The sequence below is a fragment of the Clavelina lepadiformis genome, chromosome 4, assembly GCF_947623445.1.
Source record: "Clavelina lepadiformis chromosome 4, kaClaLepa1.1, whole genome shotgun sequence".
In the NCBI taxonomy this organism is placed as follows: domain Eukaryota; kingdom Metazoa; phylum Chordata; class Ascidiacea; order Aplousobranchia; family Clavelinidae; genus Clavelina; species Clavelina lepadiformis.
The window spans coordinates 10357459-10370600 of NC_135243.1; the positions used below are offsets into that span (position 1 = coordinate 10357459).

At 34.0% G+C, this 13142-nt stretch overlaps 2 protein-coding genes across 4 annotated transcripts in view; one reads left to right on the forward strand and one right to left on the reverse strand.

The window, feature by feature from the left end:
- LOC143451602 (alanyl-tRNA editing protein Aarsd1-like) overlaps nt 1–13142 on the reverse strand; it is a 63234-nt gene that overhangs the window by 33778 nt on the left and 16314 nt on the right. The gene's annotated exons all lie outside the window — the stretch shown is intronic.
- Nucleotides 525–10349, forward strand: LOC143452472 (uncharacterized). 3 transcript variants are annotated; one of them, XM_076953466.1, is made up of 19 exons: nt 525–732; nt 1390–1554; nt 1789–1917; nt 2344–2461; nt 3332–3583; nt 4062–4789; nt 5098–5161; nt 6141–6245; nt 6394–6559; nt 6744–6901; nt 6980–7086; nt 7209–7310; nt 7539–7652; nt 8292–8396; nt 8508–8621; nt 8721–8794; nt 9007–9048; nt 9353–9407; nt 9608–10349. In XM_076953466.1, the coding sequence occupies exons 1-19, from the start codon at nt 631–633 to the stop codon at nt 9809–9811; spliced, it is 2904 nt and encodes a 967-aa protein (XP_076809581.1). In that variant the 5' UTR covers nt 525–630; the 3' UTR covers nt 9812–10349. The 3 variants fall into 3 exon arrangements, with proteins under 3 accessions (XP_076809581.1, XP_076809579.1, XP_076809580.1); XM_076953464.1 differs by having other exon boundaries at nt 526–732; nt 3329–3583; XM_076953465.1 differs by having other exon boundaries at nt 527–732; nt 3329–3583; nt 6397–6559.

Genomic DNA, 13142 nt, shown 5'->3' on the forward strand with positions numbered 1-13142 from the left:
ACTCACCGAGCCGAAATGAAGCAGTTAGATTAGTCATTGAATCTTGCAATTGAACGCAACTAAGGATTTCCTTTTCTTGACGGTGTTCCTGATTTTGGGAAACTTTAAAAGGCTGCAATTGAAAATAGTAGGCTAATTCCCGAATAGACCCGTTTTCGTCATTTCAGCCCTTTTGAGTTTTTGCAGACAACTATCTGACATTAGACCCTTTCCGAGTTTCCGCCGCTATTTTTTTTCGGTGGTAATTATTTTGGTCGCCTGTGCTTAACATTGGAAATTGGGGTCTAGTATACAGCTGCACAACCACAGGAAGTCTTGGTATACTAGACTTTAGCTACTCAAACTGTCCAAAACGTCAACGTACTACAATAAGTACTAGTATTCAGGTCTGGTATTTGGCACAGAATGAAATTGGCACATTTGTTGCTTTGAGTCCATTGTTTCCTGAATATGCAATCATTTCAATCAGATGTTTACATAATTGAGAGATTAATACCAAGAGGTCCACTGACTTAGTTAAGCCATCATGTTGTTCCTCAGAGTGTTGTGTAGTTTTTTTGTTACTATGATATTAAATGCATAAGATCTTGTTGAAGGTTTGTTTTGTCTTTGTTTTATAAATATCTTTGCATGATGGATATGGAAAAGTTGCTGGATCAGCTTGTCATGTTTTCTCCATCTTCAGAAAGTCACCCATTTAGTACTGCAGCAGAATCACTTGGTAATCTGGCTGTAAGTATTTTTGGGTATTTAATGTTCATTGGTTATAAATTGCTGTTGAATTGATTTCTATATTTCATGATAATGTATTGATGTTACAAAAGTTTGTTAGGAATTATAAGTACAGTCATGTTTGTTATCTAGAAATGGGCAGAGCTGAACCCAAACCAAAATAGATTTGCTAAATATCACCTATAGCTATGAGTAGAAGATACCTGTAACTCTGGCAACCCGGATACAGCAGTACCTATTAATTTGTTAACTTTACTAAAAAGGGATGAGCTAGTTTGGTGGATCAGCTTTAGTAGAGCAACATTCCACCTGGTAACATTCATTTAGCAAAAGATGATAGGTTCCCAATTGCTATTTTATATGTTTCCAATAAAAATAATTTTTTTTGGTGGTTCCGTCTCATTACTCTATTAGCCAAATTAGGCAATTTTTGGATCAAAATTTATATTTATGGAACTCATATGAATAGGTTCTGTTTTTTTGTGTTGACCAGAAACATGTTACTTGTATTTGCAAAAATCCAAAAACTTTTTTCTATTACACATCTCTGCTTTTATCATTTGGTTTTCAAAGGGATTTTTGCATTTGGTATAAGAATTATTTTTGGCATATATCATTTCTACATATATGTACTGGTATATTTATTGCAATTTGCAGAATACAAGTTCATATTGCATGGACAAAAGCCACAATTCTTCATCAGCCAACAGCAGCAACAGTAGCTGGCTTTCTGAATCATTATGTAGATGTCATTCACCACGTTCAGCTGATAAAATAAATTCTTCATTGGTATTTTATAAACGTCCTATTTTACCACCAGTGGTAAGTATGTTAGTTCACCTCGTATAGATTATCAAGTGTTAGTCTGTATTTAACATAAGAATAGGTCAATGGTAAAATTTCTTTGACCTGTTGAATCCGAGTAACTTCCTACTGCTATGATTTTTTTTTTATTGAGCTTAAAGGCGCACATGCATTGGCGTCGATTACAGGGGGCCAAGGGTGCGAATTATATTATGGCTATTAACCCCACTTTAATTGTATACAACTGTTTAGTTATGTGCATCAAGTCGAGCAGAAATGGTAGTGTATAAAATGAAAGCAATTGAAAAGGAGCGGAAACATCAGCAAAAGAATAAAAGTAAATTATTATCAAGGGTAGAAGCAATACTTTCTACCATTGATGTAAGTACCCGTGTTACTTATCTGTTTTTTTTAATGAGTATTTTTAAATGTGATACACCTTGGAATGATGGAACATGTACGATTAGTCGATTACACTTGTATGTAATTCATGATTATTTTCTGTGCCTATTTCTACTTTGGAGTATTTTGCCGTATGTTTGGGTTGCTAGAAAAACACAGTGGAAGGGACAAGTAAAGTCACTATGATTTATTGAAGGCAGTAAAATTAGTGGCAGACAACCAAGCTTACAGCACAGTTAAAGTTCTATGGTTATAGCCAATTTTATATATTCCGGTTAAATCTGTTTTGGTTACCGATATTTACATTTTGGCTATGCTAAACTGTGGCTAAACTTTGACACCAAGTTGTTTTGTACTTTTCATTTATTGATTCAATTGATTGATTGTTTTGTGTGGTTGTAACAGATTAATGCATCATCCACTGTTACACCAAGTCAGGAAAATTTACCAAGGATGCAGGACTACAATGAGGTTGAAATGGTTGCAAAAGATTCGATGTCAAATTCATCCCTGATAGAAGCAGGTTGTTCATATCAAAATCAAAGCATTCTAATATCAGATTTAAGTAACATCCCAAAACCAACTTTCTTGTAAACTAGCAGTGTTTAAATTAATTAAGAAATTAGAAAAGCAATCACTAAATGTTTGCAACTGCTAAGGCAGTTCATTATCCCATTTTACATTGTCAAAAATGCAACAATATTTTTTACTATCTGGTACCATATCGTATATTCTCATTAAATGCTTACCAGCATTGCGGTACATTTTTTTGTTTTCTTTGTGAGGCTTGTTTAACAGGCTGCTTGTAGTTATGTACTAGTAGTAGTAACTTGTATTTCGTAGCCTAAACATAGTCCAGTAAAAGTGACGCCAAAATGTTATACAAACCAGTCGCTAAATTTTAATCCCTGGTTAAAGCCTAATTATACATATACAGTATTGGTATTTAAACTTGGCCAGATTGAGTAATTTTAATTTCATTCCAACCATAATCCAAGATATTTGTAGTTTTTTCTCCCAGTTTTAATTCACATGAAATATTGCTGCCATATCTAATTTTAAATTGACAATGGGCTGCCATGTCTAATTTTAGTGAACTCCAGTATGGTCACTTTTTACTCCCTAATATACTAAACTATTTTGAAACTTTCATTAAAATTGCAAGTCAACTTTTGAGTACTGCTAGACACAAGACAGACAATCAATCAATCAAGCAAACTAACAAATATAAGCACATGTGACAAAACGGATTTATTCTGTTATGTTTGGTTATGAATAACCTTCTTGATGGATGGAAATAAATAACTGTTTTGTTCTTCACTTGAGCGTAGTGATGTACTTAATAGCCTTATTTTTTCATTCTCTTCAACGTATATAATGTTTTTTGCAGTAGTCGATGATGGAGTTACCAACACCAAGTTATGTGAAGACTACTGTCAAAACATTCAAAAGAACACAAGATTGGGCAAGTTAGCTACAGATCCGGAATCCATTCCAATAGATTATGAAGAGGAGAAAACATTCCAAGACATTGCTTACAGACAAAGTCTGAAAAACTTGCTTCAAAAGACCATGACATTGGATTCAAGTGTAAACAATTCCACTTGCGGAGAAATTCAAACTAAAGCGTCACATGGACTTCAGGGTAATGTACTGGTAACAAAAATTCCTTTGAGAAAAGTTGACTGATGGAATAGATTTTATTCAACTCTGAAAGTAGATTTGATTGTAACCGATTTTCAAATATATAGTTGAATAATAAACATGCATCTGCACCCAAGTTTTCGCAATTTATTGATACCATCTATCATAAATAACGTTAAATCTGAACGTTTCATCAATAAATAATAATAATTTTTGAAAATAGTGTATGCAGTATTGTATTGCCAAATCTGAGCAATGAATGAATGAGGTTATCTGCATTTATATGGCAAAAGTCATTTTGTTAGATATCGCAGCCAGTGTAAAACATCTTGGTTTTTAAACATTTTATTGGTTCAGTGTCAACTAAATATGTTGGACTGTTTATCGAAATCAGCAAAAAGTTGAATCTTTGTCTGTATAACATTGTCCAAGCTTAGTAAATGCAGTTTTTGAACCATTTCTTGTTTTTCCACATATAGCATCATCTACCTCAACACCATCATCATCAACAATCAACACATGGTCTGATAACACCATTGCTACACTTGTCTTCAAAGACGATACTGCAAAAAAAGCTGAAAGGTTGCCTGTAACTGCTGATGCTATTTCTATGAGTCTTCCCAATGACAAAGCATCGTCTAGCAAGTCTGATACAAGTTTTACAGCAAGAGAATTGGTTGATTCCCTGTTAGTGGATGTCTGCAACGAATTAGAACAGTACACTCCTCAAAGGATTCTTATTCCTGGATCCGACAATACAGGCAATCATCGTAGTGTTATTCCTATTGAAGATAATTGGCCTTCTTTGCAAGTAAGTTCCGGCAACAACGATGAATTGGATTTAAATCTAGCATCAGAGTCCAAGTTCCATCCCTTGGACAATGATGAGGATAACGGTGGCTCAGCAGACTGGCAAGTGAGCACATCCACTACTTCATCACCTTGCAAAGCAACTGAACATATCGATAAGGCATTGGAATTAATAGGCAACAACTTAGCCTGCAATTTACCCATCCATGTTGCATGTTCGGACCAATCCGATGCTTCAGAAAAAACACAGACAATTTTGAGCAAAACAAACGTAAAAAACTGCACTGAGTCGTTTTCCCCGTACAGTTTGGAGCTGAAAGTATCTCCATCCTCCTCAATTTCTTTAGAGACTAACAATTTAATAATTTCATACCAGGATGCCTTGGAATTGCAAGAAGTAAGCTCTGTAATTTGGAATAGTAGAGTTTTCATGTCTTATCTTAAAATTCTTTTTTGTGACTAAGAGATACTGATTCCAAATTAACCAAAGTGTAAGTTTTGTTTTTGCAAAGTTATTGCTGAAGCAAAGTGTGTAGTAACATTTTGCAGCACATGTATTTAACATAATAATGTGATCTGTTGCTCCCATATGTCTGAGGAAAGAATGCCAAACATACAGTTTTTGATTTTTGTTGCATGGATATAAAAGTTGCTGACTTTACTGCCTAATTTGAGCACAATTCCATAAGTATGATGTCTCTTTAGGTAAAATCTCCAGAAGATTCCATTCTTGATGCAGTCAGCTCCTTGCATAACATCAGCCATTTAGGTATTTCTGAAATCTTTTTTCTTTGAACTATCTATTGCATTTTATCAAAAACTTCCACTTCGTAATACTCGTATTTTGCAAGTTTATGTACTCTATGCGTATTGTTTTTGGAGGCTACGCTAAAGCTTTCAATTCAACTTCTTCAGAGACTAGAAAGCTATTCAAAAATTTGCACAACATGCCATGCTTAAAGTTTTTAATTGCTTGTCTTAAAACTGTCTTCATTTGGTTGTATAGGCCAAGGGTCGGAAAATACTTTTTCGCGACCCACCGAATAGAATCCTGCAATCTCACGTACCATCAATTTGTGGTCATGACCACTATGACTAACTCAAGGAAAATGGTAATCGATATACACTGTATAGCCTATCCTGTACTGCAACGAAGCAGCACAATGAATATAATTTTGGTTACTGCAGACAGGAATATCGTGTAAATATAGAGATGAAAAAATCCCCAATCTTTTCACATCTGCGCTAAATAAAATTCCATCAAATTAATGGCCAGTTTGGTTTATCAAATAACACATTATTTACATTTCGTTTTGTTTTTAAAAAATTTACCATATTTCTTTGAATAAGTTATAAGCAGGTGTGTAGTGCAGTGGGAATGGCGTTTTCACAGTTTTTTTCCTATGGGAAGTGCTGTTGAAAACGGCTGTTTTGGGAATTTGCACACTTGGCTATTATTTTAAAAAATGTGTGTCCCCAGACTTCTTTTTTGCACTAGACGCTATAATCCAATACGGTTATAACCCAACCTGGTCTGTAGGCCTCCCCAAGATTTCCCTAAAATGCTGACAAGGCATTAAAAGTATGTACTTATACAAAGTATATGCCCTTGACCTAATGGGTCCAAATTTCTTAATTTTCATTTGTTTTCCTGGATTCAAACTCGAACACAAAGATATCGGACAAGTATGGGAAAATCTATTTTCTTTAGTTCAATTAAGACATAAGACATTTTATCTCTCTTTTAGATATTCAAGCAGATGATCTTAGGTTCAAGGATGAAAGACAAATTGCTGGATCTTTAACCATTTCACACGTCAATAAGAAGTGTGGAAAACCAGAATTTTCTCAAGGTATATTTTGCAAAAGCATGACCAATGAACTATCTATTTTGAAAACGAGCTTTGAAACTGTGGATATCAGTATGATGGTTTTGAAGATAAGGCATTTTTTAAGCTACTGTGTGCACTTCTATGCGTAAAATTCATTCATTTATACCAGCAGAAATTGACACCGTGTTGGATAGAAATCATTCAGAAACTGATAATAAAACAGCAAAGATAGTAAATGTTCATAAGAAGCATCGGCGTGAAGCCAGAGTGAGACGAGGGTCTTATTCAATCGAAGCTCCATCCCCACTTCTAGTTAACACCCGAGATACCCATACGTAAGTTATAACCAGTGACACATCGTTTAGAAAATTTGTGCATTAACAATCAATTTCTCTGTTATTTTTATATTATTTAAAGTTATTTTTTCTAGTCTTTAAAGGTCCTACTACTGATGCATATTCCAGTATTATGTTTTTCCAACAGCAAGTGTTGTTTTATGGCATTCATTGTTTCCTTTAGTGTGTACTCATTAAATGATGATGATGCTATTCCGTCTGAAGCAAATGATTCCTGTATTTTTAACACGGATGTGAAACGAAAGTTAGAAATGCCATCTGATTCTGAAGAAAGTTCAATAATATCAGCTAGATCAAATTCCACCCTAGTACAATTGAAAGGTGAGTTGAATAATGTGAAAAATAAGCAAGTTGTGTAAATGAAGCAAAGTTTGATACAATTTTTTTTACCATTTTCAGTTAACACAAAAATGAGTGATTATTGCAAAATGTTGGAGGAACAACACCAAATTGAAATGCTTGAACTACAGAGGCAACATGAAATGCAGCTGGAAAAATTTAAGCAGGTAGACTGATTTATGTAGTGAAACAAGCATCAAAGTGTCAATATGCAATTAATGAATGAATATGTGTGAATAGGATATTGTATTTTGGTTGATTCTTTACAAAGACTTTTTTTGACTTAAAGGACCTGCTGTCTGGACAATCAGAACTAATATCATCATATGAGACTTGTGACGTACTTAGAACCGATCAGCTAAGTCCAAGTAGTGACGTTGAAAGAAGCAAGGTTACTTTTTTGATTATCCTTTAATTAGAGATTTATAGGATTTGGATTCTATTAAGCAGGGTTGCCATGGGTGGTTTTTAGACGGACTGATGCTTTTCAATAAAAAATTCTGCAGATAGCCCAAAAAAGAAATATTTTGGCAATAGAATGCGTATCTATCTATCCATTGAAATTTTGTTATTAAGGATAAGTTTATTAAGATGTATTATAATATTTTATTGTTATTAGTCAAATGAAGCAACACATAAAAAGTGGTGCAAGTTTTCTGCCCTTGTCAAAGGGTATTTAACAAGACGTTTACTGGCAACTAGACCAGTGCAAACCACCATGCAGACCATAAAGGTATGAATGGCTATACCTTGTAGTGTTTTAATTCTTTAGTACTTCTATCTGTTTTAGATTGTTTATATTCTCTAAGGAAAGTAATTTTCAGTCATTCAGTCACATTCAATTTTTTAATATCTTAAGTCGTTTTCAAGTTATTTCCATTTAAAATTTCCACCACTTGAAGAATACTGTATTAGGTTGGTGAGCACTGGTCACGCTTAGTGATTTTCTTCAATATCTCTATTTCTGAATGTCATTTTTACCAGTTTTTACTCTAATTTATTACATGAGGGATATGTTTAAGAGACTTTTATCTGCTTAAATTAATTCATTGACCTCAAAACTGGTAAAAATGACATTTGTTTCATTATTTTACGTTCAGAAATAGAGATTTTGAAGAAAATCACTAAGCGTGACCAGTGCTCACCAACCTAATATCCTTCAAGTGGTGGAAATTTCAAATGGTAATAACTAATAACTTGAAAACGACTTAAGATATTTAAAACTTTTTTTTTATTTCAAATTTTTGGAAGCTCTACAACATATGTCCAAACCATAAAAAATCTGTGACTAGTGGTTACAGGGCATGGTTCATTATACATGGAATGACTCAGGATCAAGTTTGCAATTGACGTTTTTTTCTTACATTATTAGGATACTAGTCGCACCATATTAGCTGTGAAAAGTGAAGATTTATTGAAAAAAAGTAGCCTAGCTTCTAGCCAGGATGCAACTCTACTGGAGCGTTTGTTTTTACAAGTAAATCTAGATTATATTTCATAGTTACCTCCCTCTGGTATGATTTTGAGCTTTGTTGATATGCACTCAGTAAACAAGACTGCATTGTAAATTGCTTTCGATTTATTCCAGCTCCAATCTGCATTGTACGAACTTCATGAAATATTCTTTGAATATTCCATCCAGGAAAAAATGGATGTAATTGCCCAGTCTCGTGCTCTGGAACATAAAACAAAATTAAATGAGGTAGTTTATTACAATGAACTTTTTGTTTATTTGAACTTGAACAATCAACATGCATCCAATTTTAAGCTATTATTTTCTTAATTTGAGATTTTGCTTTAGAACTCAGCTTGTGTAAAGGTACATCGACTCTCAACTGCAACTCTTAAGTCCTTGGAACGCAAAAAGCTCATCAGGTAATTTTCTTTAAGACAATGTAATATTCACTATGCTGATGGTATTACTTGAACTAATTTTCAAATTGAAAAACTAAGTTTTTTCTTTTATCAAAGATTGTTGAACTGCAATCTGTTATGTTGTTGCTTGAGATATGAGTTTTTATATTTGGCAAATTTTTCTTGTCCATAAGTTCATTGAACTGAACACATCTGCATGTTTCTGCTTTTAGGCAAAACAAAGCAAAATATTACAATGAAAGCAACAAAACAAAGTATGTTAGTAATAATGGTACCGTTAATAACTACGGTAGAATCCTGGTAAGTCAAACATCCAGGAGACTGTTTTCAAATGGTTGTGATAGTGGTGTGCTAACTTTAATGAGCCATAATGCTATAAACTGCAGTAGAACCGAAAACATTCGACAATAGAATAGACGTTTAAGTGGTCGTAATGCTGGAGTGGTCAACCGGGATTCTACCGTTTACTAAATTCATACTAATATGAATATATTTTTGTAACATCCTGTCATTCCCAAATTTTTTAATTCATAATAGCTAATTAAATGTTTTTGAAAGGTCTGTATACTCTATAAGACCGTTGATGGCGCCAGGAAAAATTCCCCCTAAAGAGGTAATTGTAATATAGTATAAAAAATATTTCAAACACTGCATATGAATGTTATAGATTACATATTGTCATGTTATATAATATACATCAAGTACTAAAAGTACTTGCTTTGTATATGTTGTGAACCATTAATTGTAATTTGCTAGTAATGATTGGTATGGTTTTCCTGTTAGAATTCATATTGTTCTGTGAAACAATTATAGGTTAAAAGTAAGATTTCAAGCATATGGAAAGTAGACAGTATGAAGAAACCAACAAAAGCCAGATGCTCTAATCCAACAAATGAACACTATCCTAAAAAGCATACAGCAATGAAACCTAAGTCAGAAAATAGCTACAAACACAACCAAAGCAGACCTTTGTACAACCGACAGATTATGAACTCCTTTACACCAACCATGCGATAGATTTTCTATTTGCTTTATACCTACTCATTTGCAATTTGATATACCGTACTCACTGTATGTAGGTTGATAAAGTTTCTGATGTCATGTCATTTTTGTACACATGAGAAAAAATCATTATTTGTATGAATTTGTGCATGGTGTGTTTGCATGCATGGCATGCAAGTACAAAGGTATGTTTTTAATCTTAGCATGGATACTGTGTGCACCGTAAAGCCTAATATTTAAATCCTTTCAAAGATTGTTTGATTTCCAATTTTTTGAGCTTTTATTTATTCATTTTTATCCGCTGAAATGTTGTTTAATGTAATTTGTTTGAAGTAAAGCATTTAACTAAATTCTGTGTATATTATGAACTGTTGCTGTGGTTGCCTATTTACATCAATCATTTGTGTGTTTTGGCGTTTTGCCCCACTTATCAATACATGTTTTGTATGAAACTTCAAATAAAGCAATTTTAATCTCATTCCTATATACTTTTATTGCATGTAAAATTACAATTGCCATGAAATCGTCTCGTTAAGATAAATCTGCTGCTACACCTTTTCTTGTTGAAGTAACAAGTTTAGTTAGTTATATTCAGACGCAGTTTGCTTCTAGTGTATAGAATATGGATTCCAACTGCACGTAAACATTATGAATAACATCAACATTAATGCGTGTTAGTTGTATGAATATCTTCACTATGATTGTATTTTGCACCCACAGTAAAGTTTAACTTCATAGTTTATAAATATATCCCTTATTTCATATACTTTGCAGAATACTATTACAATACAATAAAATTTCTATTGCAAGGATTTATAGTACTTAGTAATATATATACAATTATAGTAATTAGCTACAATGATTGCTAAATCTCGGATACAAGCTTCCTGGCTGATAAATATTTGAACAACTTTGCTATAACAAAAGAAGTGGCAAATATTTATATCATCCTTTGGATAATGTGTTGTAACTGCTCACTTGCTGGCCGCTACTACTTTCAAAGGTACCACAACCGAAAAATCATGCAACATGTTTATTTTCATTTGCTTATCTTGTTTACATCATGTTGCAAAAAGGTTTTTAAGAAAATAGTATGGTATGACTGCATGAAGCCTCAAACGGAGGAAAATCTTTGCACGAAACGTCCTCCTCGATTAGAGCAGACCAAATTTGGGTAAAAGAAAATGCTCAATCAGATCACAAAATTGTGAGGATTATGACGTAAAAATGTTGCATGACTCAGCGGAATCGTTTCGATCAAATTCTTTGTATTCCCAATGAGTTCGAACATTTTGTTTTCTTTTTTGATAGTAAGTATGTAACCTTATTCGTTTTTCTTGAACCCGAGGGCAATATCCGAAATTTTCAAACGAAAAACTTACGCTGACTCATGCCCGTCAAAATGCCCGGAACGAATTTATCAGTGGGAACAAATTTGGCATGACAACGGGAACCGCATTGCATTGAACTTTTACACAAACGAACGTGCCTCTTATCAGTAGTGGTTTAAAGCCCATGAGCAAAAACTTACGCAAATTTGACGTATAACTTGTATCTATTTGCACTTAAACGCATGACGTGGCTTGAAAACAGAAAAAGGTAGAAATACAAATATTTGCGAAATATGTGTTTGTAATTGTAACATGTTTTTTTTTCAGTTGAACACATAATCGAGGTTTACAATGAAAATAGCTAGCAAGAAAGGAAACTATTCCAAAAATAAACAACACTACAAATTGTAACTCCGAAAAAACATGGTTTTTACACAAAGCAAATTTACAATAACGAACTAATCGAATCAGTTAGATTGAAAGACCTGCTTAAATGTACAGACATGACGATGTGTTCGCTAAATCAACACAGTAAATTGAGTAACGTGCTTTGTGCATGCGGTTTTAAGTTTTGTCACCGCTTTCCAAAGCAGGTAACTTTGTGCGTGGTCGGTCGATTTTGGCATGGCAAATGCATCTTCATTTCTAGTAACGTTATTACTTTCGTTTGTTCTCCTTTTTTATTTATTTGCAGTGTTCCCCATACAGTTGTCGTATTTTGTACAAGAAGCCCCCAAGCTAAAGGAATACTGGTGGAAAACCGGTCGTGCGTAATTTCTTGGCCCCTCAATGATTTTTTTGTAAGTTAACTACCACAGGATTCACTATACTGTATACATCGTCCATAGAAATAATGTTTGTTAGTGTGCCCAACAGATTTGCCCGCATAAGATATAGAATTATAGATACTATTGACAGAGAAGACTACCTTGGTGAAATTATACGTGTAAAAAATGTATAGATATAACAACTACATCTGTATAAGAACTGCGTGCTTGACCACTGTTCACACTTTTTGCCACTTTTGATTTTGCACCGCGTAGAACAGCCCTGCAGATGGTCTTCTCTCTTCTACTGACTGCGCTTGTGAGCCAACTGGCGAGTATGGAAATAAATGGAACACCGCGTTGGGTGCGGGCGCCGGTACGTTCACAACTTATCATAAGTAATATCAACTTTAGCCAAACGCAATTAAATCTGCTATTTTTCAATTACTTTACAGTGCCAAAACAATGAATTTAAATGCGAGTCAAATGTTGTCACACTCCTTTGTGTTATTGCTGTATTAGGCGTCAAACCTGGCTATGCCGTGGTCGTGATTGAACTGATACTGTAAAATAGTTTGCCAGGTTTTTAATTTGATCACTGACGGCAACCAATAACGGTAGTAAATGTAAAATTTAAACTTATTTACAAACAAATACTGCATCAATATTCTACAGCACTGTCCGTTGGTTTCTGGCCATGTTTTAAACCTTTTACGTGACATGTGTGAAACCCTGGCTGCAAACTCTCCAAGGACCGATGTTAGAGGACTGCTGTTTTAGAATACAAAGAGTCTTCGACAGCCATATGCTAAACCAAGATGGAACAACACGTAGACCTACTAAACCTTAATGTGGAAATTTTTGCTTTATTTAAGCAGCTCAAGTTTTAAAAAATATGTATTTAAAATACTGTAGCATCACCTTACTAAATGGCACGGTTTCAAAAAACATTCACTTCATTTTTTCAGTTTCAACCCGTCCACAAGCGAACCTGCATATCTTGGAGGCACCCGCTCATAGGTCTATGCTACTCACTAATTACGGCAAACATCAACTAAATAAACATTCTTCATTAAGCCAATTACGAGACGAATATGGCTACAGTCATAATTTTGCACAAAGTACATAATAGAGTAATAGATAGACCCTTTCCGAACTACGGTCTGGGCGGCAAAATTTTATCGATCGCCCATACGTAACAATGGAAAAGGTCGACCCACTTTGATTCTTTTTTTAAATTAAAAGCGT

Bases quoted from the DNA above. Each gene is read 5' to 3' on its own strand.
- LOC143452472 (XM_076953464.1), top strand. From the start codon at position 631: ATGATGGATATGGAAAAGTTGCTGGATCAGCTTGTCATGTTTTCTCCA. The intron at 1,918-2,343 runs GTAAGTACCCGT...TGGTTGTAACAG, and splicing joins CAATACTTTCTACCATTGAT to ATTAATGCATCATCCACTGT. The intron at 3,584-4,061 runs GTAATGTACTGG...TTCCACATATAG, and splicing joins AGCGTCACATGGACTTCAGG to CATCATCTACCTCAACACCA.